The sequence below is a fragment of the Myodes glareolus genome, chromosome 10 (assembly GCF_982192425.1).
Source record: "Myodes glareolus chromosome 10, mMyoGla1.1, whole genome shotgun sequence".
Classification (NCBI taxonomy): Eukaryota; Metazoa; Chordata; class Mammalia; order Rodentia; family Cricetidae; genus Myodes; species Myodes glareolus.
The window spans coordinates 88,414,421-88,441,962 of record NC_142035.1 but is presented as its reverse complement, the minus strand read 5'-3'; the positions used below and the strand labels follow the sequence as shown (position 1 = coordinate 88,441,962).

Genomic DNA, 27,542 nt, shown 5'->3' with positions numbered 1-27,542 from the left:
CAAAGATGGAATCTGACCTCAGTATTCTCTTCCACTCTGGGAGTAGAGGCTGTCCTCTGGAGATTCAGCCAGGGAGGCCAAAACAGACACTGGCCAATCACATCATTTGAAAGCTAGATGCTGCATAACAGGGCCCCTCATCCAAATTCTGAAAATGAGCTGGGCACACCTGATGAACTCTGCAGCCAGGAAACAAAAGCCCTCGATCCATCTGACTCTGATTTCACTGAGAACTTTTCTAGGTGCCCCAGACAAATGCAGAGCATATTCTTTTGTTTTTTTTTAAACAGACATTTTCCATGAGCATTTAAAACAAGAAGAAAGAAAAGGTTAAAGTTCAAATCCCAGAACCCATGAGTAGCAATATGCATCTGTAATCCCAATGCTGTGAGGTGAAGAGATTTGACCCAGGGGTTTTATAGCTAATCTAGCAAAACTAACAAGTTCCAAGTTTAGTAAAAGACCCTGTCTCAAAAAATAAGTGTCTCTATACAGGCAAATATACATGTATGCAGAAACATGCATATGCAACAAATGCATGCTAGAAAATTAAAACAGAATCCTTCATCTACTCCTCCCCCAGAAAAAGATCACACAAAATAGAAAAACTGGTTCTATATGAGTCATGCATGGTCAGAAAATAATGTGAAACAGTCACCACACAGCTGGCATGTCTGAATATGTGAATATTAAATTTAAATTTTTTTTCAAATTGTTAAATTTGAAAGTCAGTGCCAGTGTAGGCGTCACAGATACAGGCAGTCCCATGTACTCTGACGGTCACGTAAACAAAGTGTCTCTCTTGGGAATCTGTTTGGCGAGTAGAGTCAAATCTTAGGAAGATATCTGGAAACTAATTCCGAGTAATCTCTACTTCACAAGAAAGGCCAGAAGGCCTGAAGCTCTACATCCCTGCACTACTAAAAATGGTGAAATTTTGGCTGCTGCTTAACTGTCAACAGGGGAAAGTTAAGCAAATTCAAGCACATCTACTCTGCAGTATACTACAGCTGTTAGAATCATGGGCAGGGACTGGGAGATATGGTATGCGAGCAGGAAGGCCTAAATTTAATTCCCAGAATACACGTTCTTAAGAAAGCCAGGTGTGAGCCAGTGAAGTGGCTCTTTCAGCCAAGCCTGACAATCTGAGTTTGATCCCCAAGATCCACAGTAGCAGAGTACAGACTCCAACAAGTTATCCTCTGACTTCCACACAGGTGCCACCATAGCACACACAACAAACAGCAAGGGGTGGGGGGGAGAGAGAGAGAGAGAAAGAGAGAGAGAGAGAGGGAGGGAGGGAGGGAGGGAGGGGGAGGGAGAGAGAGAGAGAGAGAGAGAGAGAGAGAGAGAGAGATTGGTTTTTTGAATTTCAGCCTCGAGAAAGTGACCTTTCTTTCACAGTCTTTAGCAATGAGGAACTCATTCTCCCTAAAGGAAATGCATTCTTTATTTATTTATTTACTTCTTTATTTGAGGTTCTGGAGATTGAGCCCAAGACCTCAAGCACTGGGCCACTAAGCTAGATTCCCTGTTCCACACTGGGGGGGGGGGGGGGGGATTCCTAAGATGTTATAATTATACTACTGAGTGGACAAGACTTCAGAGCCCCTTTTGGTGGGTTCTTCTTAACTATGACTCCATGTGGGTTCTAGAAGGTTCCATTTTGATGCCCTATATAAAACCCAACTGAATCTGGATATCTGGGTTTCTCAAAATCTTTATGTGATATTAGTAAGTAATCGAGACTGAGAGTCATGGAGGCCAAATCTCTTTCAGAAACAAGATTCAGATAGGAGCATAGCAAAGGTCAACTTGAGAGACTCAGAACTAAACATCACACATTTATCAGGTACTAACTAGGCCTCAGTCCTTCCTTCCCTTGGACTTCCATCGCCTGCTCAGTTGTGGCTGAAGTGGCCTGTCTCCCTCAGGACCTGTGACTTGCTGCAGTGTTCTTCTTTAGAGCTCCTGGCTCTTTGCCACTCAGTCCCCTCTATCTCATTATCCCGCTACATTTTCTCAGCTTTATTAATTGCCCAGATTAGCCTCAAACTCAAAATTCTCCTGCCTCAACTTTGCAAGTCCTAGAATTACAGGCACAAGCCACTGTGCCCAACATAAACTGGACATTCCCAGACAATTCCTTAAAAAATAGGATAGTTACAATTTTGTGATTTGGTGGATGACTATTTAGAGGGCAAGTCTTGGACATCAACTATAACCAAATTCAACAAACAGGAGTGCCACCCTGTTCCTTCCCTGTGGCCATAACAGACATGACTAATCAATACTAGCATTTTCTTGTTCTGAAGCAGGAAAGCCCAGAGAGTTTAAAAATCCCTTCTATTCAGGGGCCAAGCTATCACTATCAACCATTTCAAGATGGACACAAACTAGGAACCATCTGTTTTCCCTAGCTTCATGTTCCCAAGATTTTTTTCCAACTCGGACATTCTTTGACTAGGAATCATTAACTACCCACTTGCTTGGCAATGAGCTCAGCCCGTGTGAGGCTGATCAGACCATGAGATCACATGTTCTATCCCGGAGGGCATGCTTTGCCTGATTTCCTGAATCTTGGGCTCTTTGTCCTTTCCACTTTACCCACCCCCACCCCACCCCTTGGCAGCTTCACCTCCAACATTTAATGACCTGACCTGAGATAGAACATAGAATTAGGGCAAGGCAAAGCCTTACTGTGTTCCTGGAAACCTGCATCAAAGCAGGTGCCTCTGCCATCGCTGGTATTTACAACAACAATGGGAACAGCTGACATTAATGGGACACTTTCCTGTGTGCTAGGGGTTCACACGTTTTCTCATGGAATGTAGATCACAATCCTCTGAGATGTTTTTTAGTCCCATTTGGCCCGTGAGAAAATTTAGGCTTTGAAAGCTAAATTGCTACTGATGAGTAAGTAACAGAAGAAGAGATTACACAAGAGCCTTAAAGCTGGCTCTGGGCTACCTCCTTCGCCTCTGGGCACCTCATCTCTAAAATGGACACAATAACAGTAAAGAGAAACAAGAAGCCAGCATAGCCCATGGCAGTTAGGTGGATACCACAGATCGGTCTTCTGGAATCTGGGTGGTGCCCTGATCAAATCCGTCCAGTGTTAAGCTAGGAAGTCTCTTGGATAAATCCTGTGAACACTGAGTTCTCAGAAAGCCAACCCAGCTTTGCTGGCAGGCAGCACATTTTAAGTGGGTTCTCCTCCTGCCACATTCCTGCCATCCTCCAGTGTCACAGGCTTTGAAAGCATTCTCTCCTATTTTATGCTTTGAGGCCCCTAAACACTCTAAAAGCTGAACAGGGAGCTGATGTGGAGAACACTTGGCAATGAAGTTCTTTGTAATGGAATCTCCCTTTAACAGCGTCTATCTCCTGTGTGGAACTTGGCACTGCTGACCTCACAGCTCCTGGTAACTATGGGCCTCCCCTTCACCCCCAGCTGCCCACAGCAGAGCTCAAATACATCCTATCATATTGACACAGGCTTCCTGACCCACCCCAAGCAAGGTAGAGAAAGTATCAGTCATCCCCACTTAGCAGAGGAGGAAATTGAGGCTGGGAAGACACGGGAAAATGGAGTAGAAGCATCCAACACCAAGTGCCAAGACTCCCACGCTGGACTCACTACAAGACACTCCCTTGAAGGAGCGTGGTGCAGAGGGGAAGCCCCATGAATAAGCTCTTACTAGTTAGGCTGTTGTCCTACTGGAGGGAAAGCAAGTTGATCTTCCAGCAATGGAGAAACAGACATGCCCCAGTAGGACCATCTTACCAGGACTTCAGAACACAGTTCTCCACCAGGATGGTCCCTCCCTCCTCAGCAGACATTGTCCATAATCTCTATAAACATTCACTGTTAGTTGTCACAACTAAGGAAGGGACACTACCAGCATCCAGAAGGCAGAAACCTGAAATGCCACCTCCTATCCTAGCTGCATGAGATAGTCTTCTGAAACAAACTGTCTAACCCAAAGTGGGAATAGTGCTAAGGTTAAGGAGCTCTGAGCTAAAGGAAAAGAAGCCACTGTCACTCACCTAAACCACAGGGCTGAGCAAGGACAAAGCCTGCTCCAAAGAAAACCAAAATCAAAAAAAAAAAAAAAAATCCTAAGCTAACATCCCATGGGCCTCTTCCTGGAGAAGTTGAAGGCTGAGTCTCTCCCACACCCTCATGTCACCTCATGCTCCCCAGCCCTGTCGCTGGCCACCTCCAATACCTGCTCCCCACACAGCAGGATCTGGTAGTCTCTCTAGCTAGTAAGTGCTAAGGCTGGTAGAAGTTGCTGAACACACCTCGGGAGCAGGACAGCCCTCAGCAAGTCTTCTGTGTCGTGCAACAGTCCTAGGTGTTGTGCAACAGAGGACTAAGGAGAGGTACGTATATAAGACCTCGCCTTCAGAGGAAGGCACCATGCATGACCCTCTCGTTTGACCCTAATATCTCTGTGGCCTGCTACTTCCTACCTTTTCCAAATGAAGTCACATGTTCTGGGAGTTACAGTATTTGAGCAAATGGCAAGGTCACATAGCTACAAGAAAAACGTGTGCCTGGATCCATGCTGCTCTCAGCACTGAAGCTCCTCCCATGTACCTCTGGGACATCCTGAAGTCATGTCGTCTGTGTCGACATTCAAGCTCTATAAAATTCAAGTTCATTCACAACAGGAAGGCTGAGAATCATACACAACGCCACTATGCCATTCATTTGATCAGAACCAAGGTCCCCAAAAGTGAGACAGCCTTTACCTGCTTCTAGCTCCAAGATCTAAAATCCACAGCAAAGATACCCTTGTCTTCTGTGGTTTGGGGAAGCGTGTCTCTCCTTTCATGTGCTTAGAGCACTGAACATGAGCTCACCATCTACCTGTGGCATGACCATTAAACCCAGCTGTCCTCCTAGGAGACTCAGGCAGACCCTAGTCTATGTAGACGCCCCTGCCCAGCTCACCTCTGTGCCCTAAAAGAAGTCACAGTGGAGATATGAGCCTCAGCTTCCACTCTGTGCCCACATAAAGGATTAAATGAGTCAACATGTACAAAATGCTGACAATACTTCTTATCAAATATAGTATGTGGTGACTATGTATCAGAGGTCTGTTTATCTGAGTAATGTTCTGCGTGGCAAAAAGTACTCAGAAACAAACTGAATGCTCGATCACAGGGACTAAGTAGATAAACGAGATGTAATCACTAAGTTATCCACAAGAAGACTACTCCCTGGCAAGGAGAGTCAACACTGCATAAGCCGGCACAAAGCACCCTAAAGAACAGCTGTGAACTTGTCCCTGAGGGTCAGCAGAGGAAGCATTTCTTTGCTTCTCTTCCAGCTACACACACACACACACACACACACACACACACACACACATACATTTAGAATCTACCCTATAACATAGTCATGTTTTTTTTCACAAGATTTCCAAAATGCTTTCCACTCAGTAGCAGTGACTCTTCCGGAAAAAGCCTTGTGTTTGTCTTGTGGCTTCATGGGGTACCCCTAAGGAGGCATCTGCTCTAATTGCTTTAAAAATTAAAAAAAGGTGGAAAACGTAAGTCACAGCACATTATGGTTAGGAGGTTACTCCATCTGAGTAAAGCAGGGTGTGCACTGGAAACACAAAGCTCACCCTGCAAAGCTGGGCTGTGATTAACACGAGGAGAGCAAAAGCTGCAGCGGATTTTGTTTTTTTTCTACTTATCATATTAAAAAACAAATAAAACAATTCTGTGTATGTATGTCTTTCAAGACAGAGTTTCTCTGTGTGGTCCTGGCTGTCCTGGAACTCGTTCTCAGAGATCTGCCTGCCTCTGCCTCTCAAGTGATGTGATTAAAGGTGTGCACCACCACTGCCTTACCAAAAAATTAAAAGTGAAATTTTAAAAAACTGAACTGGGATAAGGAAGAAAACCACAAAAGCAAACTTTGCTCAAATATATCAATGGTACCAATTATATTCTGGTTTTTTAAAAAAAATAAAAACATAGGAGCTGAAGAGATGGCTCAGCAGTCAAGAGCACTGGCTGCTCTTTCAAAGAACCTGTGTTTGATTCCCAGCACCCACATGGTGGCTCATAAAACCATCCACAACTCCAGTTCCAGGAGACCCAACACCCACTGCTGGCCTCTGCAGGCATGCATTTGATGCTCAGACATACATGCAAACAAAATATCCATACATATAAGATAAAAATTAAATTAAAAATAACAAAATTTAATATCTACAAGTAAATGAACTAGCATGTGACTGGAACCAACTTGGGAAGTGGGGTTAAACAGCCACCAGACATTTAGATGGCTGTGGCTGAGGGAAGCAGACCCAGTGGATGGTGGGAGCTTCCTAGACCCTCAGCCACACAGTGCTGGTCACAGGCTCTCAAGATGCTGCTCAGTTCCAGCACTAGCCCAGCATGTGTGAGGCCCTGGATTTGATCCTTGGTATCAAAAAAAGGGGATAAACAAAATTTAAACCAAAGAAGCAAGTAGGAACTGTAGTTCTCTACCAAACACAGTTGCCAAAATGCCAACACTGACCCACGGTGTCTTCCTCCAATATTCTCTGGCAGCACTAAACACAGGCTTTACTGGGACTCCCAACCCTGAGCCTACCTCAGCCCCTCTCTAGAACTTAGTCCTTCCTGCCCCAGCGTCACATGAAACAATGATACGAGTAAATGAGAACCTTACACAGGTTCCTCACTGGGAACACACTCTACCTCCTTCCCTCACAGAGCACCTCCCACAGTTCACACACTAACAGCTGGGTTTGGAGATCTGGAAATTTTCTGGGAAACAACTGAACTGATGGCTAAACAAAATTTTTTTACAAGCAACGTACACATACATATGCGCATGTGTGTGCATGCTTTCAACCACCTGCAGCAGCAGCTTCACAATGCAGTGCTTACCAGTAAACTCAAGGTTAAAACTCATTAAATTCGTTTTTATATTCAGTTTTAAATACACTGCCTTTGGTTTTCTTCTTTCTTTTTAGGGGCTAGGAGCATTAGGCCTGTATCTCACTCTGTAGCCCAGGCTGACTCCTGATTCAGTTTCCAGGCGCGATGAGCACAGGTGTCAGCCACTATGCTTTTTTTCCACGCCAGGGCCTGGCACGTGTGGGGCAAGTTCTACTACTGAAGTACATCACCAGGCCTTACCCTTTGTGTCCTTATGTCTTGTTAAGTCCGGATCTAAGCAAGCCCTGGTTAATTCACTATGTAGACCAGGCTGGTCCTAAACTCAGCCTACCGCTGTCTCCAAATGCTCAGCCTGCCTATGGTTTTTGAAACTTCACTATACATGTTCTGGAAGGAATTAGCTTCAAACCACACACACACCTAGAATAACAGTAGCAAACTCAAAGAGATGCTGAGTGGTTGTGGTCTGAACAGGAATGACTCACAGACTCATGTGTTTCACAGACTCATGTGTTTGGCCCATAGGAAGTGGCATTATTAGGAGGTGTGGCCCTGTTGGAGTATGTGTGACTTAGAGGAAGTGTGTCACTGTGGAGGCGGGCTTTGAGGTCTCAGACTCTCAAGCTAGGCCAAGTGTGGCCACCTCAGTTCCTCTCCAGCACAATGTCAGACTGCATACTGCCATGCTTCTCACCATGATGATAATGGACTGAACCTCCGAACTATAAGTCAGCCCCAATTAAATGTCTTCCTTTATAAGAGTTGTCGTCCTCATGGTGTCTCTTCACAGTGACCTAGGAAATGCTATTAGGTTTAATGAGTTCAGGTGTATATAAAACCACCTATAAACTATAATTTTCTTTTTTAATTTTAAATAGTAAGTGATGATAATGTCTCCGCAAAATAAAATAATCCAACAGCAATGAATATCCAAGGATGGATGAGGTGCTGAACATTAGAGGAGACAGCCCAATGTCACACAGCTAGAAGGAAGAGTGAAGCTGACCCCAAAGGCTGTGAACTGAGTTCTTGGCAGCAGCTCCCTCAATATCCCAAGTAATCTGCACACAGAACTGCCAGCAGTCTGCTCAGAAGACCCCATGACACAGTGATGGCTCCCCAGCGGGCTACAGGAAATGCACTGTACCCTGGCGGCCTCTGTGGAAACAGGTGGTATAGTTGGAGTAGACGGTCACGGCCACCCATCTCCCAGCAGTTAAAGCCAAGGATTATGCCTTTACACTTTTCACTGGTAGCTTAAAATAACTCCTCTTGACTCCACAGAAAACGTAGCCAGTGACAGGAGGTGGGCACAGCTAGAACTGGCCCAGTCACAAGGTAAAGAGAAATGCTTAAACCAAGGCAAAGGGAATCCTAGTTTTTTTAATGGACACAATATCCCTCTGTTCCCTTTTGAGCCAGGATCATATTGGTCATTCCTTAATTATATCTCAAGGTCACTTACCCCATATTAATTCAAATATACACACTTATCAAAAGGGAAATATAATTTAAATGGCGCTCTCAACCTTCAGTACTCCACACTTCACACTTTAATCCATTCATGGGGAATATGAATATGCACAGAACACACACAATCTATGGTAGATTTAATCTCTTTTTATTGATGTTTTGGTTTGGTTTTGTAGCCCTGGCTGTTCTGGAACTCACTCTGTAGACCAGGCTGGCCTCAAACTCACAAAGATCCACCTGCCTCTGCCTCCCCAATGCCGGGATTAAAAGCATGAGCCACCACCACCTAGCTGAATTTAATCTCTTAAATCTAAATTAAAAGATTCTACAGCATAATTTTGTTCCATCATTATGATGTTTCCTTTAACTTTAGAATCTATGTTTTGAGTAAGCACCTCAGTATTTTGTAAAATGTTGTTCTTCTAATTCTGTCCATTTTCAAGGCAGACTGTGATCTCACTTACACAACAGTCCCGAGTGAGTAGCACTGCTGTGACCACTGCTGCAGCTTTGGAGCCTGTCCTGAAACTCGCTCTGTAGCCCAGGCTGGCCTCGAACTCACAGAGATCCACCTGCCTCTGCCTCCTGAGTGCTGGGATTAAAGGCGTGCGCCACCACCACCCGGCTTACAAATTATTTTCATGATAAAATTTTTCACTTCTCAGACTTATGCATACTTAGAAGTTTAACATTCCTCAACCCAAGACAAGGGTATGGAGAAACAAGCCTCTTCAAACCTGCATGTGTGGGTCCAACTGGGCAAAAGTTTAGAAATCCATTCAACAGCTCTAAGTTTAAAAGAACGTCCACTTCTTCCAACTCAGCAATCCTAGTACCAGAACTGTACCAGCAGACAACACTTCAAACTATTTACCACCTCTGCAATATTCCTAACAACCACCTCATGCTTCCAAAATTTCTAATTTGTTTTGTTTTGCTGTGAAGGATACAAGAGATAAACATCAGGGGCATTCCAGGAAGAACTGCCCGTGAGGGGGAGTCAGACCGTGACAACAGGGGCACGTGGTCTGCACACCAGGCAGTGAGTCAGAAAAGTGGGCTTATACAGGTACAAAAACAGCAGAATCGTCAAAATAACCGAATAAATGTAAAAGGTTAAGTACAGAGCATGACATAAACATAATATGTCCTATAAGTAGTTTTTAATGGGTCAGCAAGACAGATCAGTAGGTAAAGGCACTTGCCGCCAAGCCTGATGATCTGAGTTTGAGCCCCAGTACTCATATGAGAAAGAAACAATTCTAACTGTCACATATGCTCCATGGTAAACCCACACACACATACACATCTCGCGTTCATGCCCTCTCTCTCTAACACATGTACACACTTAAATAAAAATGTAGTGGTTTGGGGCTGGAGAGATGGCTCAGTGGTTAAGAGCATTGCCTGCTCTTCCAAAGGTCCTGAGTTCAATTCCCGGCAACCACATGGTGGCTCACAACCATCTGTAATGAGGTCTGGTGCCCTCTTCTGGCCTGCAGGCATACACACAGACAGAATATTGTATGCATAATAAATAAATAAATAAATATTTTTAAAAAAATGTAGTGGTTTTAGGGAGATGCTGGGGCTCAAACCCAGGACCTGCTGTGGTAGGCAAAGGCCCTAGCACTAAGCTGCATCTCCAGCCCATGAAGCAATTTCTAGAAGTCAGCATGAGACAGGGCATGTAGTTCAGCCAGTCCCAAACTCACTATCTGGCTGAGGATGAAGAACTTCTGATCAATCTGCCTCTCCACACTTTGTTCGTCACAAGAAACCACTTTTTCCCTACAAGAATATCCATCTCTGGTCGGGCATGTAGTGCACACCTTTAAACCCAGCGCTCCAGAAGTTAAGGCAGGGACACATCTGTGAATTCAAGGCCAGACAGAGCTACACAGTGAGACTGCACCTCAAAAAGAAAACTTCATTTTTGAAAAGGACTGATAGTTTTCTAAGCTTATAGTGGTCCCAGGTTACCATGGAGGAGACATTCCGAGACTCCCAGTAGAAGCCTCAAACCACGAACAGCACTGACCTCCACATGTATTATATATAATGTTCTTTCCTATCTGACATACCTATGATCAAATCTGATTTATAGATAGATGCAGTAAGATATTAGCAACTAATAAAAAATAGAAAGTTATAACAATACATCCTAACAAGAATTATGTGAATGTGGTTGTTCTCTTAAAATATTCTATTTACTATTTCTAGCCTCAGTTGAGCACAGGTAACTGAAACCTTAGAAACCACAGACACTATACGCAGGCTTACACTGGAGGCTCTTTGACCTGGGCTTCAGAGGTGATTTTTAAGAGTCCAAGGGTTAGAGATGTAGCTCAGAGGAGAGTGCTTGCTCGATACACCAGAGGCCCTGGGTTCCACCCCAGCACCACAAAAAGGGGGAAAATCCACTCTGAAGAGTTCACTTGAAGCTGGGTGTGCGAGGATGGCTGGGTGTGCGAGGATGGCTGGGTGTGCGAGGATGGCTGGGTGTGCGAGGATGGCTGGGTGTGCAAGGATGGCTGGGTGTGCGAGGATGGCTGGGTGTGCGAGGATGGCTGGTGCACCCTTAATTCCCAGCACGACGGAGGCAGAAGTGTACATATCTTTATGAGTTCAAGACCAGCCTGGTTACACAGTAAATTCCAGGCTAATAAAGGCTACATTGTAAGACCCTGTCTGAAAAACAGAAAAAGAAAAGAGTCTGGGCATGGTGGTGTGCACCTATAAACCTCCGCTAAAGGCCTGCACCAAGAGGGGCGGTGGAAGGCTCCTCACACTGCGCACACTAGGATGCACCGTGAGATCTGGTTTCAAAAACCTACTAAAGGGTCGACAAAACTTCTCAAATTTTGACGAAAAATTCCCCCATGTACTCATTCCTTTAGGAAAGAGATTCTTCCCTTCTACTAAGAGCCTTATTACCTGTCACCAAAAATGACAAAGAATATTGCTCTAAAGCCCACGCAGTGCTAACTTTTAATATTTACTCAGCTACTTAGAAGGCATGAAATTATACTGGGCTGGCCCCTGGCACATCTACCCAGAAAAACAAGCACCCCACTCCTGCCCTGGAGAAGCAGCTAGTTTGTGACATAATAACGGCATTGTCTGCCCAAGCCTCAGAAATGGCAGCAGGACAGCTTCCCTCTAAGAGGAAGAAGGAAAAGTGGAACTGAAAATTATTTGCATGTCTAAAATTAGATCTTCTGTGGGGGCTGCATGCCCTCCTGCCACCAATACCACCAACCCCAGCATTTCCATGCCATGGAAAGTCTGAGACAATAGGATGGCTACAGCTGTCACTAATAAGGAAGTAATAACAAGTTTCCTACAGCTCCTGTCCTCTGAGGGGTCACTAGAAAAGTCACCGGAAAGCCAGCCCTACTACATGGTGATAAACCCACTGTAGACTTTGCTGGTCAGAGATTTCTGACGCTTCCAGGGGCCTCCACCCAGTGACTCTCTGCCCCTTCTCACCATTCCCTCTCTGGTCCATCCAGCGCCAGTTCTTTCTCCGAAGGAAAACCGGGACAACACAGGGCCAGCACCACCACTGTGGCTAGATACCTGATGGCAAGCGAAACCATTTCCCACCTTCACAGTTCATAAGACAGCAGGCTCTTCTTCCCCAGGAATGCTTTACTCAGGGACTGGCCCCCAAATTAAGCATTTGTCACCTGTGTAATTTCACAAAAACCACCTCAGACTTACATGATCATTTATTCAGACTGCTTCCTCAGGTTCACTGTTATATTTAAGCTCCATATGCAGCCTAGTCTGACTAGAAACATGGGCTTGATACAGTTACAAATACTGTTTCACTAACTAAAATAATTGCTAACATATTAAAAACAAAAAACTTCTTCAGAAACATTTGACAAATATTTGTTCTAGAAACTAATGACTTGAAGCCCCCTTTCTTCCCTTCCCATACTGCACCACCACCACCCCCATACAACAGCAGCAGCCACTGCCGGCAAACGGTCAGCTTTAGGTTTTACTTGACAGTCTTTCCTTCTATCTTACTTGACTCCTCCACCACCCAGCTAGGCAGGAAGTATTAGTTCCACTTCCCAGATAAGGAAATGAAGAGTTGTACTGGTGACTGGCTTGCCTAGAGTTCCGGAGTGGCAGAGTGAAGCCCATACCCAGGCTCACCCATTTCAGTTTGTTCACACCAAGGCAGGGGTGCCTTTGCATACATACTCAGACTCCAAAGAAACCCAAGTAGTCAAGAGGACCTGAAGGTGTTAATTCGACATGATTTGGAACACAAAGAATACAAAATAACTCTCAGCCCTATCAAGACTGAGGGCCCACAAGCCTGTCTCTTGCCTCAGGAGTCTGGCATAGGTGCTCAGTTCCGTACTGGAAACCTTGAAGGCACATGCTTTCCACAGCACAGGACAGTAAACTGGGACAATGCAGACCTGGCTCTACTTAGGACTCTGGAAGCTGGGAGCTTCAGCTTTCTCACAATAAAATAAGAACACGAGCAACAGCCACCACCAGAACTTCTGAAATGTCAAATGAGATAACGCATTAAAAATGCCCAAACGCAGCACCTGCCACACCTAATGCTAACTATTAATTATAATATTATCGGGGGCATGATGTTAGAAGGGAAATACACAGAAAATTGCATCTTATCCGGCACTCAAAATAATTCCCCTGGCCAAGAAGTGAATGAGCTAAGAAGCAATTACTTATGATGCATTGGCAAAAGTCAGGTTAGAGCCATCCAGAAACTCGGCCTCAGCCTCAAGCATTACTTTTAGGAGCTAAATAACCTCTTTGCTGACCAAAATTGCTCACTCTGGAGCCAGGATTCTCTCTGCTCAGGAAAGTATGGTTATTCCTGGTCATCTTTGTCCTGGGACTGAACTTGAATTGAGCCCAAAGTCACAGACTAACCATAAACCAATTTGCTCAGTTTCCTTAAACTGTCTGCAAACAAAACAGACTTTGGGTTTCCCTTTGTTGTTCTGAAGCAAGAGGAAAATAAAATCACTCCTGTGAGAAGTTCAAAAACAGTTTTAAGAGGAGCCAAAATATTTAGTGTGTGTGCTCTGGTTAAAGCAGGAAAGAAACCAGGCTGGTGGATTAGCCACAATACATAAAGATATAAACTTATCATCCATCAGGAAGCAAGAAAACAAGACAAAACAAAAGGGAACCCTGGAAGACCAACCAAGTGGCTACCAGTTGTTTTTGTTTTGTTTCCATTATTATTATTATTATTACTACTGCTGCTACTAATACTGTACTACTATTTTGAAGTAGACTGCTGTCGAACAGGGCTCTATGAAACAGAACTATATGTCTCAAGAGGGAAAGGAGAGCTCACTTTCCCACATTGCCTAACATATACATAAACCAAAACTGTGTGTAAAAATGCACTCAGAAAGGGATGGTTAACATAGCACCACCACGGACGTCCTCGCCCTAGAGTCTTGGACTGCTCTTCCTGTTTTGGAGAGAGGAGTGAAACGCCGGTTTCAAAAATGGCTTTTCTGGACCTACTAAGTACTGAGCCTTCTGGCATCTCCGTTCTCCCGTTTCCACGCACTGTCCTCATTAGTCTCCAAAAAAAAAGCTGCGTCTTTTCTGCAATCTCTCTTTTTTCCTCCACTTTAATAAGAATAAAAACAATCAACTATTAGAGAGGTCTTCAAATATATTCCCTCTTATTTCCTACACAAATGATTTCAAAAATATCTCAAATCTGACTGACTTTTAAAAGATTTATTATTTTTATTTTATTGATGTGTATGTGTGTCTAACTATCGGACTGTCTGCCAGTATGTGTGGGTGCCCGTGGATATCAAAAGGGAAAGTCAGACAGAGCCCCTGGAGCTGGAGATGGTTGAAAGCCTGGTCTAAAGGACTTTTAAACTCAATCTGTAAGCAGTCTGGGGCATACACAGCAATACAGCACTGCACCCACAATGAAAACACAGCCAAAAATACTAGGCACAGGTTGTCACTCAACCTGTGGAGGAGTTTGAGCTGCTTTCAAAGCCTGGAGGTAACACCAAGCATGGTGATGCACAACTTTAATCTCAAAACTAGAGAGGCAGAGGCAGGTGGATTTCTATGAGTTCAAGGACAACCTAGTCGGTATAATGAGTTCTACCAGAGAGGGGCTGGGTACATATATATATTTTTCAATAGGTATACTGAAAATGATGTGTCTCAAAAAAGCTTATCTTTTTAAAAGAAATGGGGACTGAGGATAACTGTGAATATGTCTATCAGAGTAATACACACACGTATGGATGCATACACTGTACTCACACTGAGCCTTCTGACCTATCAATCACTCCATCAGACAGGGTGGTAGCCAGCAAGCCCCACTGAATCTACTTGTGTCCACTTCCCACAGTATGAGGGTCCCTGGCACACATGACCACAAGCCACATTTCAGAGTGCCAAGAATTTGAACTCAAGTCCTCACACTTGTGCAGCAAGAGCTCTGACTCAAGGACCCATCGTCCCAGCCCAGGACACTGTCTTTGCGTCAGTTCTAAAGGGCATTGACTTGGAACTGAAAATGCAACTCAGTGGCAGAGCACATACAAGCACAACCCCAACACCACAAGAGAAGGAGGGTACCAATTCCCTATCAAAATGAGACTGCTGAGTGTGAGCTTTCGGAGTACTTCTTCATAAAACCTTTTACATTTCCTATTTTGCAATAAATCCAAAAGCGAGAATATGAAGACAGTACTCTTGAGTTTCTACAGAACAAACTACAGAGGAAGGAAATAACCAAATACAAGGCAAGGAGAGAGTAGCAACATGCTAATGAAACACAAGGAAGGACTGAGCAAGAAATAAATTTCCCCAAGATACTTTTTGCTAATTCAAAGCACAGCTTATAATTTCTATAGTTGAAACAAAAGTAACATATATACCAAATTTAAAGGGAAGTGTAGATCAAATGTTTCTATAGCATCAACTTTAGTATAAGAGAATATCAGGACAGGGATCCCTAAGAGGCAGGGGCAAACAAATCTCAATGAGGCTCAAGTCACCCTGTTCTACATCCTGAATTCCTGGGAAAGGAGGGCTGGGGAGCACTTCAAGTATAAATCAGTTCTTTTTCTTTAATCTCAAAGGCTGTTGCACATGAACTTCTTACAGGGACAGGATGAAGACAGCCCATACACACTGTTCCTAATGCTAATTCCATCTGGTAAAATATTATCTGAAAAGTAAATTTCTGATGTTTGCAAAAATCTTTCAGCCACTATCCAATTGAAGCCCTACAAACAATTCTACCAAGCAATGGCGTGACCCCCTCCCCATTTCCATTCTACAGAGGCTTTTCACTGAAGATGAAAGGAAGGGGAAAGGGGAGCAAATTCAACTTTGATGCTTCATTAGACACTGGCACTCATCTCACACCCACTCCAGGAAAGAATTATTTGCTAGGGGTCATGCCACCTTCCAGACCTCCTTGGGACCTGTGCAAATCCTGCTAGAAACTATTAGTGACTTGCTGAGAGTGAGGGCAGCCCCCAGAGTCAGGCTCCGTTCTTCTGCCTGCCTGTTCTGCTGCGTATGTTTCCTCTCAGACAATCCTGCATGTGTTCATGCAAAGTTTTCCCTTGAAGCCTGGTTCCATCCCCAGTCAATACTTAATTTGTGTTTCACTGTCTGGTTGCAGCTGGTATCTATAAAGTTAGTGAGATTTTCATTAGCAAAACGCAAGACAAGAGCATCCTTCAGGTCACTTTCCACTGCAGAGTTCAAGACCACAGCCAGTTCCCAGAAGGCTGTGAGGCAGAACTCGCTTGCTCAGCTCCCGAAGCACCCGCTGGGTGATTCCACTCTTTCACTTCTCTTCCTCAGTTCCCTATCTGCTAAATGGGAATATCCCCCAACTACCCTGCATCACATCCCCGCACCACTACCCCCCCCCACCCCGCCATGGAATTACCACAGAAAGAAGAGATCCCATATTCCAGGCGCAACATTATCGAAAGAGTGAAACGAGGAAAAAAAAAATAGTTCAGAGTGTAGGGGGTTAGCTAGCCCCCACAAAGCAAGTTACACAACTAGAAAAGCCAGTACCATCTCCGGCGTGATGATGAGAACAAGGCCGGCAGCGTCAAGAAACGCCTTTGAGCGGCCACCCTGGCAGGGCTAGGAACTTGCACCACAAACAGCGCCCTCCACCCTGAGGTCCCGCGCTTCGCCCACCGCCAGGCTGCCCTGCGCCAGGCCCTGTCCCCGAGCACCGGGCCACCGCCACTGCCCTTCCGCCCAAGCCCTCTGGCCCCTCCAAGGCAGGTCGGAGGTCGGCCTCGGTTCGGCCAGGCCGGCCCTGCTCCGCGTCCACAGCCCTCCGCAAACACGCCCCCTCCGGCCGCCTCGGGCGCGCGAGCTGGGCCCCGCGCTGGCCAGATGTGACCAGCTCTAGCAAAGGCCGGGCCACTGCCGCCTGCAGCCCACGCAGGGGCTTCCACAGAGAGTCCACCGGGCACCGCGGGGACACCCGGGGGGCCCAGGATCCCGCCCTCCCCCTGGCACCCGGCAGCAGGGGAAGGGGCTCGGTGGCGGGAGCGGGAGGCCGGCCAAGAACCCCACCAGCCCCCTCCAGGAGGAGGACTCCCAGCACCGCGATCCACAACACCCTACCGGTTAATCCTCGAGCGGGTGACACATGGGCAGGTGCAGGAGATGCCAGTCCGGCCCGCGTCCTCCCACTACACGCCCAGGCCCACCCGAAGGCTTACCTGGCCCAGGCGTAGCAATAGCAGCAGCGGCAGCAGCGCCCAGCGGAGCCCGGGTGAGCGCGGGGGTGGCCGCGTCTCCAGCGCCGCGGGCTTCATGCCCTGCGCACCCTGGAACGTGCCCTGGACGCGCCCCGCCGTGTGCCCGAAGCCGGGCGTCCTCGTCTCCGCCTCCAGCCGCCGCCTCCGCCTCCTTCTCCGCCAGCCAGTCCGCCTAGTCCCCGCTCCGCCCGCCCCGGGCTTCCCCGGGGACATGGCAGCGGCGGCGGCGGCGGCGGCCACACGGCGTAGCCTAGCGCGCCTGGCGCGGAGCAGCCGCGGCCCTAGACACTCCGGGGCTTCGCGGGGCGGAGCAAACGATGCCCACCCCCCGCGCGTGGCGCCCGACTCGCGGCTCCCGCGGCCCCGGCTGCTCCCTCTGCCTCCTCCGCGCGTCACGCGGCTTGGGCTGCAGGGAGCCGCGCCGAGCGCTCGGCCCCCTCTCCTCCCCTCCCCCTCTGAATATTCATCGCTTCCTCCAGCTTGGGCGAGCCGGACGGCTGCCGTGCTCCACGGCCCCTCGCCGCCCTCTCGCCGTGGCCCCCGCCCCCAGCGAGCTGGCGGCGGGCGGGGAGTGGGCGGTGGCGGGCCCGGTACACGCTCTAGCGTCTCCCCTCCAGCGGCCAGAGGAAGCGCCCCCTCCCTGCCCGCCTAGCCCTCCCACATTCCTGGGACTCGGGACCCGGGACGCTGCTCCACAGTTCCAGAGCCACTAGCCAAAGCTTATGGGTAACTACGGAGTTCCCAGGCTAGGACTCGCTCCTTGGCCCAGGTTAAGTGTGCCTCTTGCCCAGGTGACAGCCATGCTTGCTTTTAGACTGCAATCCGGTGAAGCCTGGCCCGTGGCTGGGTTTTGGGAGAAGTACTGGGTGAACCCTGAAACTATTGGAAGCACACCATGCATTCTGTTCTCTCCCCAGACACTGGGCCGACACAGAAGCTGGTACAGTGATTAAAGCCCCAGCTGTGGCATATGGCAAGCCCAGCTGTGCTATATCTACTAGCTTTGTAATCTTAGTTGTGTGACCTGGAGAGAGATGCTTCACCTCTCTGGACCACCCTTTGCTCCTGTATACAATGAAGATACTTCTGGTACCTGTCTACAGAGACTTGGTTAGCGATTTAATGAGATCATGGGTAAAGTCCCAAAGAGGGTGGGATACAAAATGAACCCATCTAGCAGCTGTCATCACAAAACCTGATCTGAAAGGAGTTACAGAGTACCACGAATATTGCTACTGTGCCCAGGTTCACAAGAGGAAACTGAAGAGCCCAATCGACTGCACCAAGAAGTAATGAGGCAATAGCAAACCAAGGCATGCTATCAAGCGAACAGTTGATTCCAACCAAGACAAGAGGTGACACTTGAGCTGGGCTTTGAAGGGTGTTGGGTTTCACCAGGCAGATAGAGGGGAGCAGTGTGGCAGGAAGTGGGAGCAACTTGGTGGGGGAGCGAGTGCAGATGCTTCAACCATGGCCTTCTAAGAAACAGCAATAGGAGGCTGAGCATTCTATTTGGAGAAACTTGAGTGACAGAGATAATAAAATGAGTCTAGTCGGAGAACTGGAGTGTAGACCACCAGGTGTCCAGTCTATCTCCCGGCATTCCTTGGGTCCCAACTGCAAAGTGGAAACAGCTCCACACAGAGAGACAGGTGAAAGAGGAAAGTGGACGGCACCTGTCCTTTTGTGCGTTGCATCTGATTAAATTTTACCTGATTATCACTCTCAGGAGGAATTATGTTCCTCCCTGTCTCACCCTTCTTGGGGCAGAAACAAGTGTCTTTTAAAAGCACTGGTGCTAAGCCTGGCAATGGTGGCCCACATCTTTAATCCCAGCACTCGGGAGGCAGAGGCAGACAGATCTCTGTGAGTTTGAGGCCAGTTGAGAGCTAGTTCCAGGACAGACTCGAAAGTTACAGAGAAACCCTGTCTCAAAAAACCAAAATACATAAATAAATAAAGGCACTAGTGTCAGATGGACTCACACTTTTAATTCCAACACTCAGGAGACAGAGGCAGGTGGAACTAAATTTGAGGTCGGCCTGGTCTACACAATGAGTTTTGGGACAGCCAGGGCGACATTATAGAGAGAGCCTGTCTCAAAAACAAACAGAAAAGCCTTCATGTCCATGGTGCACAGAGCAAAGGAAATTCTAGTGATACTAGGTCTGTGTGCTATCCCTGATCCTCCCAGTCTCTGTACACCCATCTCAGTTGCCACTGAGTCACATCTTGAATCTTCAAAGAGCTGAGTGAACTCCCGCATGCACTGTGATTTCCTCCTGGGTAAAATGTATGCCCCCACTTTACAGGTAGTCACCTCTTGAGAGTGAACAACCTTTTCAGAGAAGTTAATCTATGCATAATAAATGAATCGCAATGAACTGATGCTCTGAGAAATGAACCCTGAACAGTGATAGTTGTAAATTCTGTGTAGGCAGGATCTCATCTCCTCTATCTACTCCACACCATCTTGTTCAGTGCTCTGCCCTCAGCAGGTGCTGAATCTTTGTGCAAATGTGTAGTTACCTGGTGGGAACATGGATTCTCTGCAAAGACAAACTAGGAAACAAAATCATTCCCTCCACAAAAGGATTTCACATGACTGGTCTATTAAGCAGCTGGAATATTCCAGTTTATGTGGTCTGTACTTTTCTTCAGTGAACCATAGCTTTCTATGCTTAACTCTATTTAACTAAAGTTTTGTGCTTGTGGAGTTGTTTAGTTTTGTAAAAAGGTCTCCTGTAGCCCAAACTGTCCCTAAACTCCATATATACCTGAGGATGGCCTTGAACTTCTGATTTTCCTCCCTCTACCTCTTGAGTGCTAGCTAGGATTATAGACATGCACCACCACACACCATCTATGCAGTGCTGAGGATTGAGCCCACAGCTTCATGCATGCTAGGCAAGCACCCTACAGACTGAGCTAGATCCCCTCGTTTATTTGATTGCCTTCCTCACGGAGTCTAAGTAAGCCACTCAAAGACAGAACCTGTGTCTTATCCATCACTATATTCATTGCATATAGCAGTCATTCCAGTTATATTTACTTACTTAAAATAGGTATGTGCCTTTGAATAGCAAAATAAGACACGAATTATATACCTTTACCACACACACACAAAGATTATATTTGTAAAATAGCTTTTCAGGAATAAATCTACTATACAAAGCTCAATATACATTTGCCTCAAGAATATACAATATAATAATATTTGACCTTTTTTTTTATCAATTCTCCACACAAAAGTTAAACTTCTATTGAATATAGGGACAGGCACACAAAAATGCCAAAAAAAAAAAAAAAAAAAAAAGGGCTACATCCCCAAGTTGCCTGATAGGAGTCATGGTGGGGCCCCAGGGTGGGTGTGCCTGGGTCTTTCCTTAAACTGTAAAGGATGATACCAGGAGTCCATATTCTCAGCCAGCTATTTGGGCAATTCTTGCTGTCAAACATGCTTAGACAATTCTATTAAGTTACCTATGTCATGTCTCTGATAATTATATACAAAGAGATATATAGATTGATAATAGATAACTAGATAGAAGTTCGGTTACCACGCAGCTGCATATGATAAAACCAGGAACTAAAACCATTTCTTGGCACTCTGCCATAGTACTTTACCTCTTGATATTTGCAGCTAAGAGTTGACGTCAAGTGCTCATGCATTGTCTGTAACTGTTTATTACATTCTCAAACCTCGCTTTCCCACCAATTTTAGAATAAGAGACAGAATCCATGACTCTCCACTTCACACACACACACATACACACACACACACACACACACACACACACACACACACACACACACACACACACACCAAGAACTGGGCAGAGGAAGAGAAGTCTTTACTGCAAGTCTACCTCCCAGCAGGAGGCAGGCCTGCTGGGCACCAGCCTCAAACCAGCTCACCAGCCCCATAGGGAGTCCATCCAGACTGGCAACCCTCTGTGTACTTTAAAAGCCACCATGAGCAAACCATTCTCCAAGGCCCTCCTAAGCGGAATGGAATGTTTCTTGAGACTCTGATTAGCTAATGCTGCAGGCATGGCTGCCCTGAGACCTTCCTGCCTCACTAACTTGAATGGGAAAGGAGACTTAAAAAAAAAAATCTTTGTAAAAGAGGAAAAAAAGGGGGTGGGGAAAAGCAGCACTTTATCTTCATAATAGTAGCAGGATGTTTCTATGGACTAACAACTGGACTGTGGTTAGAATGCCAGTTTGTCCATCAGACCTCAGTTCCTCCCTCAATAAAGCCTGAATCACCTGCCCAGGCTTATAACCTGAGAGTGCCCTGATGACCTCTGACTTCAAGCGTTTGCGTCATTAAGCATTTTCCTAATTCTTTACTCAAGCACAACCTTCCCCCTCCGTGTGTGTGTGTGTGTGTGTGCGTGCGTGCGTGCGTGCGTGTGTGTGTGCGTGTGTGTGGTATAAAAAACAAAGTTTGACTTCCAAAGAGATATACTTTTCAGTGCAACCCCCTAAGGGTGTTGGAGAGACAGCTGTTGCTTTCAAGGGTCCTAGCACTTCCATGACAGATACCCACCATGATTAGCCCACTTGCTTCTCTGCCCCCAGTCCACCTCCAAAGCTAGCAGGACCCACCTTAAGCTCCTACTGAGCCCAGGACCTTCATGTTTTGGCAGGAGAGACTCAAGGTTCATGGTTTTGGTATTCCTAGAAAGAGGAAGTAACAAGAAAACTCAGAGCCTAAAGGACAAGTACCTTTTTTGTCCAAGGTTTGTGTGGTGGTTTGAGTAAGAATGGCCCTATAGATTTGAATACCAGGTGTTACTGGAGGTTTCTTGTCTTGCCTGGTCCCACAGTCACTTTTAGAATAACCATTAGATGCTTAATATTACATACTATTTGGCTTATTAGCTCAGGCTTATTATTAACTAGCCCTTACAACTTAAATTAACTTATTTCTACTATATTTTACCATGAGATTCATTGCTTGTTACCTCACATCTTGCTTTTCTGGTGGCTCCTGGCATCTCCCTCGACTCCGCCTTCTTTCTCCTTGTATCTGTTTGAATTTCCCACCTATCTATATTCTCCCCTACCATGGGCCAAAGAAGCTTCTTTATTAACCAATAGTAATAAAACATATTCACAGTATACAGAGAGGGATCCCACGTCAACCAAGGGATCTCACTTTTTAAAATAATTAGAAGGTGTGTCTTTGTTGGAGGAAGTGTGTCACTGGGGGTGGGGAGGGGGGCTTTGAGGTTTCAAAAACCCACACCAAGCCCATGATGTCTTTTTCTTCCTGCTACCTTCAGATCGGGATGTAGAACTCTCAGCTACCATGTTTGCCTGTGTGCTGCCATGCTTCCTGCCATTGACAACAACAGACTAAACCTGAAACTTTAAATGCTTTCCTTTATAAGAGTTGCTGTGGTCATGGTGCCTCTTCACAGCAATAGCACACTAAGATAACTTGAGAACTGACTACACATGCTCAGAAGTAGCAGGCAGACAGAGGAATGCGCAGGAACTTACTTGAGGAATATTCCCTCAAACAAAGGAAGACCTAAGAGATGTAAAGACTAGAAAAGGTGAGTGGGTTCAGGTCCAGAAGTCTCCCACTCCCCTTTTTTCCAAGTTGAAAATAAAATATAATCACATTGTGCTAGATATGCAGGATATCTAGATCTCAAAAATCAGGATAAAAAATAATCTGCAATAATTACTGATAGAGAAGTACCCTACAAACTAAAAAAAATAAAGATAGATAGACAATAGATAGAGAGATGATAGGTATAATACAGCTCAATTATACATATAAATTATATAATTAGACAGAAAGACAGACAAACTGACAGATAGATATATAGACTTTGCCTTTAGGAACCAAATACAGTAGATACAGGCATTAATTCTTGCAAAGAGTCAGCTGTTTATTTCAAATTCTGCCATGTCTGGTGCGGGAGAATTGTCTGTATTCTGTCAATCATTTTTTAAATAAAACGCTGATTGGCCAGGCAGGAGGTGTAGGCAGGAAAACCAGACAGGAAGTGGAAATGATGCAAGGACAGCAGGAGAATTCTGGAGAGGAGGAAGTTGATTCCTCCCACTCCTGCCCAGACCACCGAAGTAGCAGGATATGAGCTGCCCCACTGAAAAAGGTACTGAGCCACATGGCTAACATAGATCAGAAAAATGGGTTAATCGAGATGTGAGAGTTAGCTAATAAGTAGCCTGACCTAATGGGCCAATCAGCACTATAACTTAGAGAGATCTCAGTGTGATTTTTCTCTGGGACTAAACAGCTGGGGGGCCGGGCAGGACAGAAACACAAACAAACAGGCCCCCTCATGTTACAGAATGGCGCCCACGTGGATAACTGCATCCACAGAAAGCCTTAGAAAGCTTGGGAAAGACTAGAGTAAAGCATTTTGGTTTTCAGCCGTAGCAGGAAAAAAGCTGCGCTGTTTTAAAATGTTGGCTTTCTGGGCCTTCCTGCCAGGGAAAACTCTGACTCTTTCAAGCAGGCAGTCCAGACTATGGAAACAATGTTACAGCTTGCTTCCTGGCAAGTACCTTGTAAAGCCTTAAGAGCTTTTGACTTGTTTTCTCCATATTCCTTAGCAAATTAAAGACCCACATGGTCAGAAAGAGAGAGATATACAGTAAAGAGAGATTCAAAGAGTAAGAAAGCCTTTAAGTGGTTTACAGTGTGTTAAAAATATATGCAGGCTTGAAAGGAAAAAGGTTTAAAGCCTTAAAATAAAAAAGAAAGAAAGAGAATAGTTGGGTGTGGTGGTACACACCTTTAATCCCAGCACTGGGGAGGCAGAGACAGACGGATCTCTGGGAGTTCAAGGATAACTTGGTCTACAGAGGGAGTTCCAGGACAAAGATATGTAGAGAACCTGTCTCAAAAAGCCAAAAGTTAAAAGTAAAAATAAAAGAAATAGAGGTTAAAATACTGTATGCTATTATGCTCTCTTTGAATTGTTTAAATGCTGAGGAAGGAACAACAGCTGCTAAAATTTATTTGCTTATAAATGCTGCAGAATTAATCCGAGATAGGTATTTTGAAAATACCTTGGCTTCAAAATTGAAGTCAAAAGGTATGTTACTTTGGAGAAGAGATTTTGCTTTTGTTTCCACAGAAAACGAGAGGCTCTGGATTTATTCAGAGTTAAGAAAAATCATCTTTGACCAAGGGAGACCACCTGAGCAATCTCCAGTAGGAACAGATGGCCCAGATGTCTGAGTTCTACATCCAGAACAGATTCAAGACTGCTGCCTGAGATGATCAAGACTCACAGGATACTTCAGTCAGGACTTGATCATAACTCTAAATTTTCTTTAGGCCCCCATAAGATTATCAGCGCCCCCAACCAGCAGGAAGTAGCCTGGAATACTATGCCCACATTCCCAAAAAATGGACTATGGATATTTTCCTTTGTTTTTTTAAAAAAAGAGGGGGAAGTGGTGCGGGAAAATTGTCTGTATTCTGTCAATCATGTTTTAAATAAAACGCTGATTGGCCAGGCAGGAGGTGTAGGCAGGAAAACCAGACAGGAAGTGGAAATGATGCAAGGACAGCAGGAGAATTCTGGAGAGGAGAAAGTTGATTCCTCCCACTCCTGCCCAGATCACCAAAGCAGCAGGATGTGAGCTGCCCCACTGAAAAAGGTACTGAGCCACATGGCTAACATAGATCAGAAAAATGGGTTAATCGAGATGTGAGAGTTAGCCAGTAAGAAGCCTGACCTAATGGGCCAATCAGCATTATAACTTATAGAGATCTCAGTGTGATTTTTCTCTGGGACTAAACAGCTGGGGGGCCGGGCAGGACAGAAACACAAACAAACAGGCCCCCTCATGTTACACTCAGTCATGTAATTCTTGGCACATTCTTTGCTCCAATATCTTTATCTATCAGTGAGGATGCTGGTGTTGATAATCCCTCTTCTTCAGAATTGCATTAAAATAGCTAAAGCACTTATAATGTTTCCTGGAATAAAGTAAGTACCATAAACCTTAAAATCTCTTTTTTGGAAGATCTGGAGCAGATAATACGGTAAGAAGAATGTGTCTTTTGGACCAGATGGACCTAGTTCAAATGCTATATATTGATCACAAATGGTACACACCCAAACTCCCAGCACTCAGGAGGCAGAGACAAGTGAATCTCTCAGAATTGTAAGCCGGCCATGTCTACAAAGTGAGTTCCAAGCCAGCCAGGGATACACAATAAGATCCTGTCTTGAGGGGGATCAGGGGAGAATCAGTAAAGATGGGCTAAGTTATACTGTAGCAACAAACAACCTCCCAAATCTCAAGACAATAAGCATAATGTCTTATCTTGATGACATGTTCACCTTGGGTCGACTGAGGGTCACTCTTCATGTCATCCTCCCTCGGCTCAGGCCCCGCCTGCTCAGGCGGTCATTATCTGGAACATTGCCAATTGCTCCAGCAAAGGGACAGAGAGGCTTAGAGGGTCTTATGGTTTGGCTCTTATATGTTCTTCAAAGGCTAAATGACTGCACACCAGCCTGTGTTGTTCTTGAGAGATGTAGACCTTTACAAGATGGAGCCTAGTGACTAGAGTAAGGACACTGGGACATGCCATCAAAGGGAACACTGAAATTTTTGATGCCATGAGATGAATACGTTTCCTTCACCTCATACTCAGTCATATCATGTTACTTGGCCCTGCCACAAGCCCAAAACAAAAAGGCCAAGTGACTATAGACTAGAACCTCTGCAACTGAAAGCCAAAATGTGCCTGACCTCCCTGTAAGCTGATTATTTCACTGTCATGACCACAGAAAGCAGACTAAACTCAAACAAACCGAGTCAGCAATCAAGTGCTATCTCCTGGAGTGACATCTATTTCACTCACAAGAACCAGTCCTGAAAGTACTGGTTCTTTCCCCCAGAAAGCAGAGGTGGAGATGTCCTGAGAGCAGGAATAGAGCCTCTGATCAACGCTTGGACAAGTCCTAGAAATCTATCAAAATCCACTTTAACAAGCTACATAGTTGGTTTGATATATATGTTTTAACTAGAGTTTATGTGCATTGGTGTAAAGGTATACAGACAGTTGTGAGCTACCACTGGTGGCAGGGCATCACCATGCCTAGGCTGTGTCTCCTAGGTCTTGTGACCCTTCAGTTAACATGCCCCGTGGACAGTGAGCTCAGAGCCCCGCACTGAGGAGCACACCACACAGGTGGCACTGGTACAGTTACCTCCCCCACTCACATTCTGGGAAATACTGAGTTATTTCTCTCTGGAGGTTTCAGGAGTTGTTTGGGTGGTTGTTTTGTTTTGAGACAGGTTCTCTGTAGCTCAGGCTGACCTAGAACTCATTCTATACACTAGGACAGCTTCAAACTCATGGCAATCCTCTTGAATGCCCAGCTTGGAAGGTTTTATGTTCGTGTGTGTATGGGTGTATATACATGTTCAGGTGCATGTGCACATGAATGCGTATTCCAGTAGAGGCAAAAGGGCAATCTCAGATGTCATTTTTTCTCAGGAGTCATTGATCTGATTTTTTGAGACAGAGTCTCTTAGTGGCCTAGGACTCACCACGTAGGCTAGACTGGCTGGCCAGTGAGCCCCAGGAATCTTCAGGTCTCTACCTCAGATTTGGATTACAAATGTGTGCCATCATATCATACTTTTTACACAAATTCAAATTTTCATGCTTGCATAGTGAACACTTTGCTGACTGACCTATTCCACGCCACTGTTTGTGAAGTTGTGCTTTTCACATTTATTTATGTATTCGGTATATATGGGAGGCAGGAGGCAGCTGTGCCTCAGCACATGTACAGATAGGACAACTTGTGGGAGGCAGTTCTCTCTTTCTACCATGTAAGTGGGAATGAACTCAGGCCAACAGTCTGGGTGGTAAGCTCCTTTATCCACTGATATCCACCTTGCTGACCCCTTCTTGTGCTTTTTGGAGATGAGCCCTACTGTCCTGCAGACTAGCCTCAAACTCTGTAGCTGAGAATGACCTTGAACTCTTTATTCTCCCCTGTCACCTCCAGGTGCTAGGAGTCTAGGTGTGCACTCCCAAAACAGGCTTAAGCAAAAATAATTTGAAAGGCTGAATTTCAACTAAAAAGAACAACTTAGTGACTGTCCATCTGCCTGGATGAAACTATAATCAAAAGACAGGAAAAGGGTGACCACTGTGTACCAGGCTCACCTGATCTCATTAACTCCTTATCCCAAAACCTATATCCAGAAGGGCCATCATGATCCCAGCACTCAGGAGGCAAAGGCATCTGTAAGTTTGAGGCTAGCCTGGTCTAGAGAACAAGCTCCAGGACAGCCAGGGCTATTACACAG

General features: G+C 45.6%; 1 protein-coding gene and 1 long non-coding RNA gene across 2 annotated transcripts in view; one reads left to right on the top strand and one right to left on the bottom strand.

Annotated features, from left to right (window-relative positions):
• Ptprj (protein tyrosine phosphatase receptor type J) overlaps window positions 1-18,521 on the bottom strand; it is a 164,995-nt gene extending 146,474 nt beyond the window's left edge. Inside the window, exons 1-2 of the mRNA XM_087910890.1 lie at window positions 18,426-18,521; window positions 17,166-17,852 (exon numbers count right to left, since the gene is read on the bottom strand). Of these exons, the coding sequence (XP_087767016.1) occupies window positions 17,166-17,852; window positions 18,426-18,521 (783 nt within the window). The remainder of the gene's footprint in view (window positions 1-17,165; window positions 17,853-18,425) is intronic.
• Window positions 18,522-22,597: 4,076 nt separating this feature from the next.
• LOC148120721 (uncharacterized) lies at window positions 22,598-24,969 on the top strand. Its single transcript, XR_015739159.1, has 2 exons — window positions 22,598-23,344; window positions 24,335-24,969. It is a non-coding gene; the product is annotated as an uncharacterized LOC148120721 (long non-coding RNA).
• The last annotated feature ends 2,573 nt before the right edge of the window (window positions 24,970-27,542 follow it).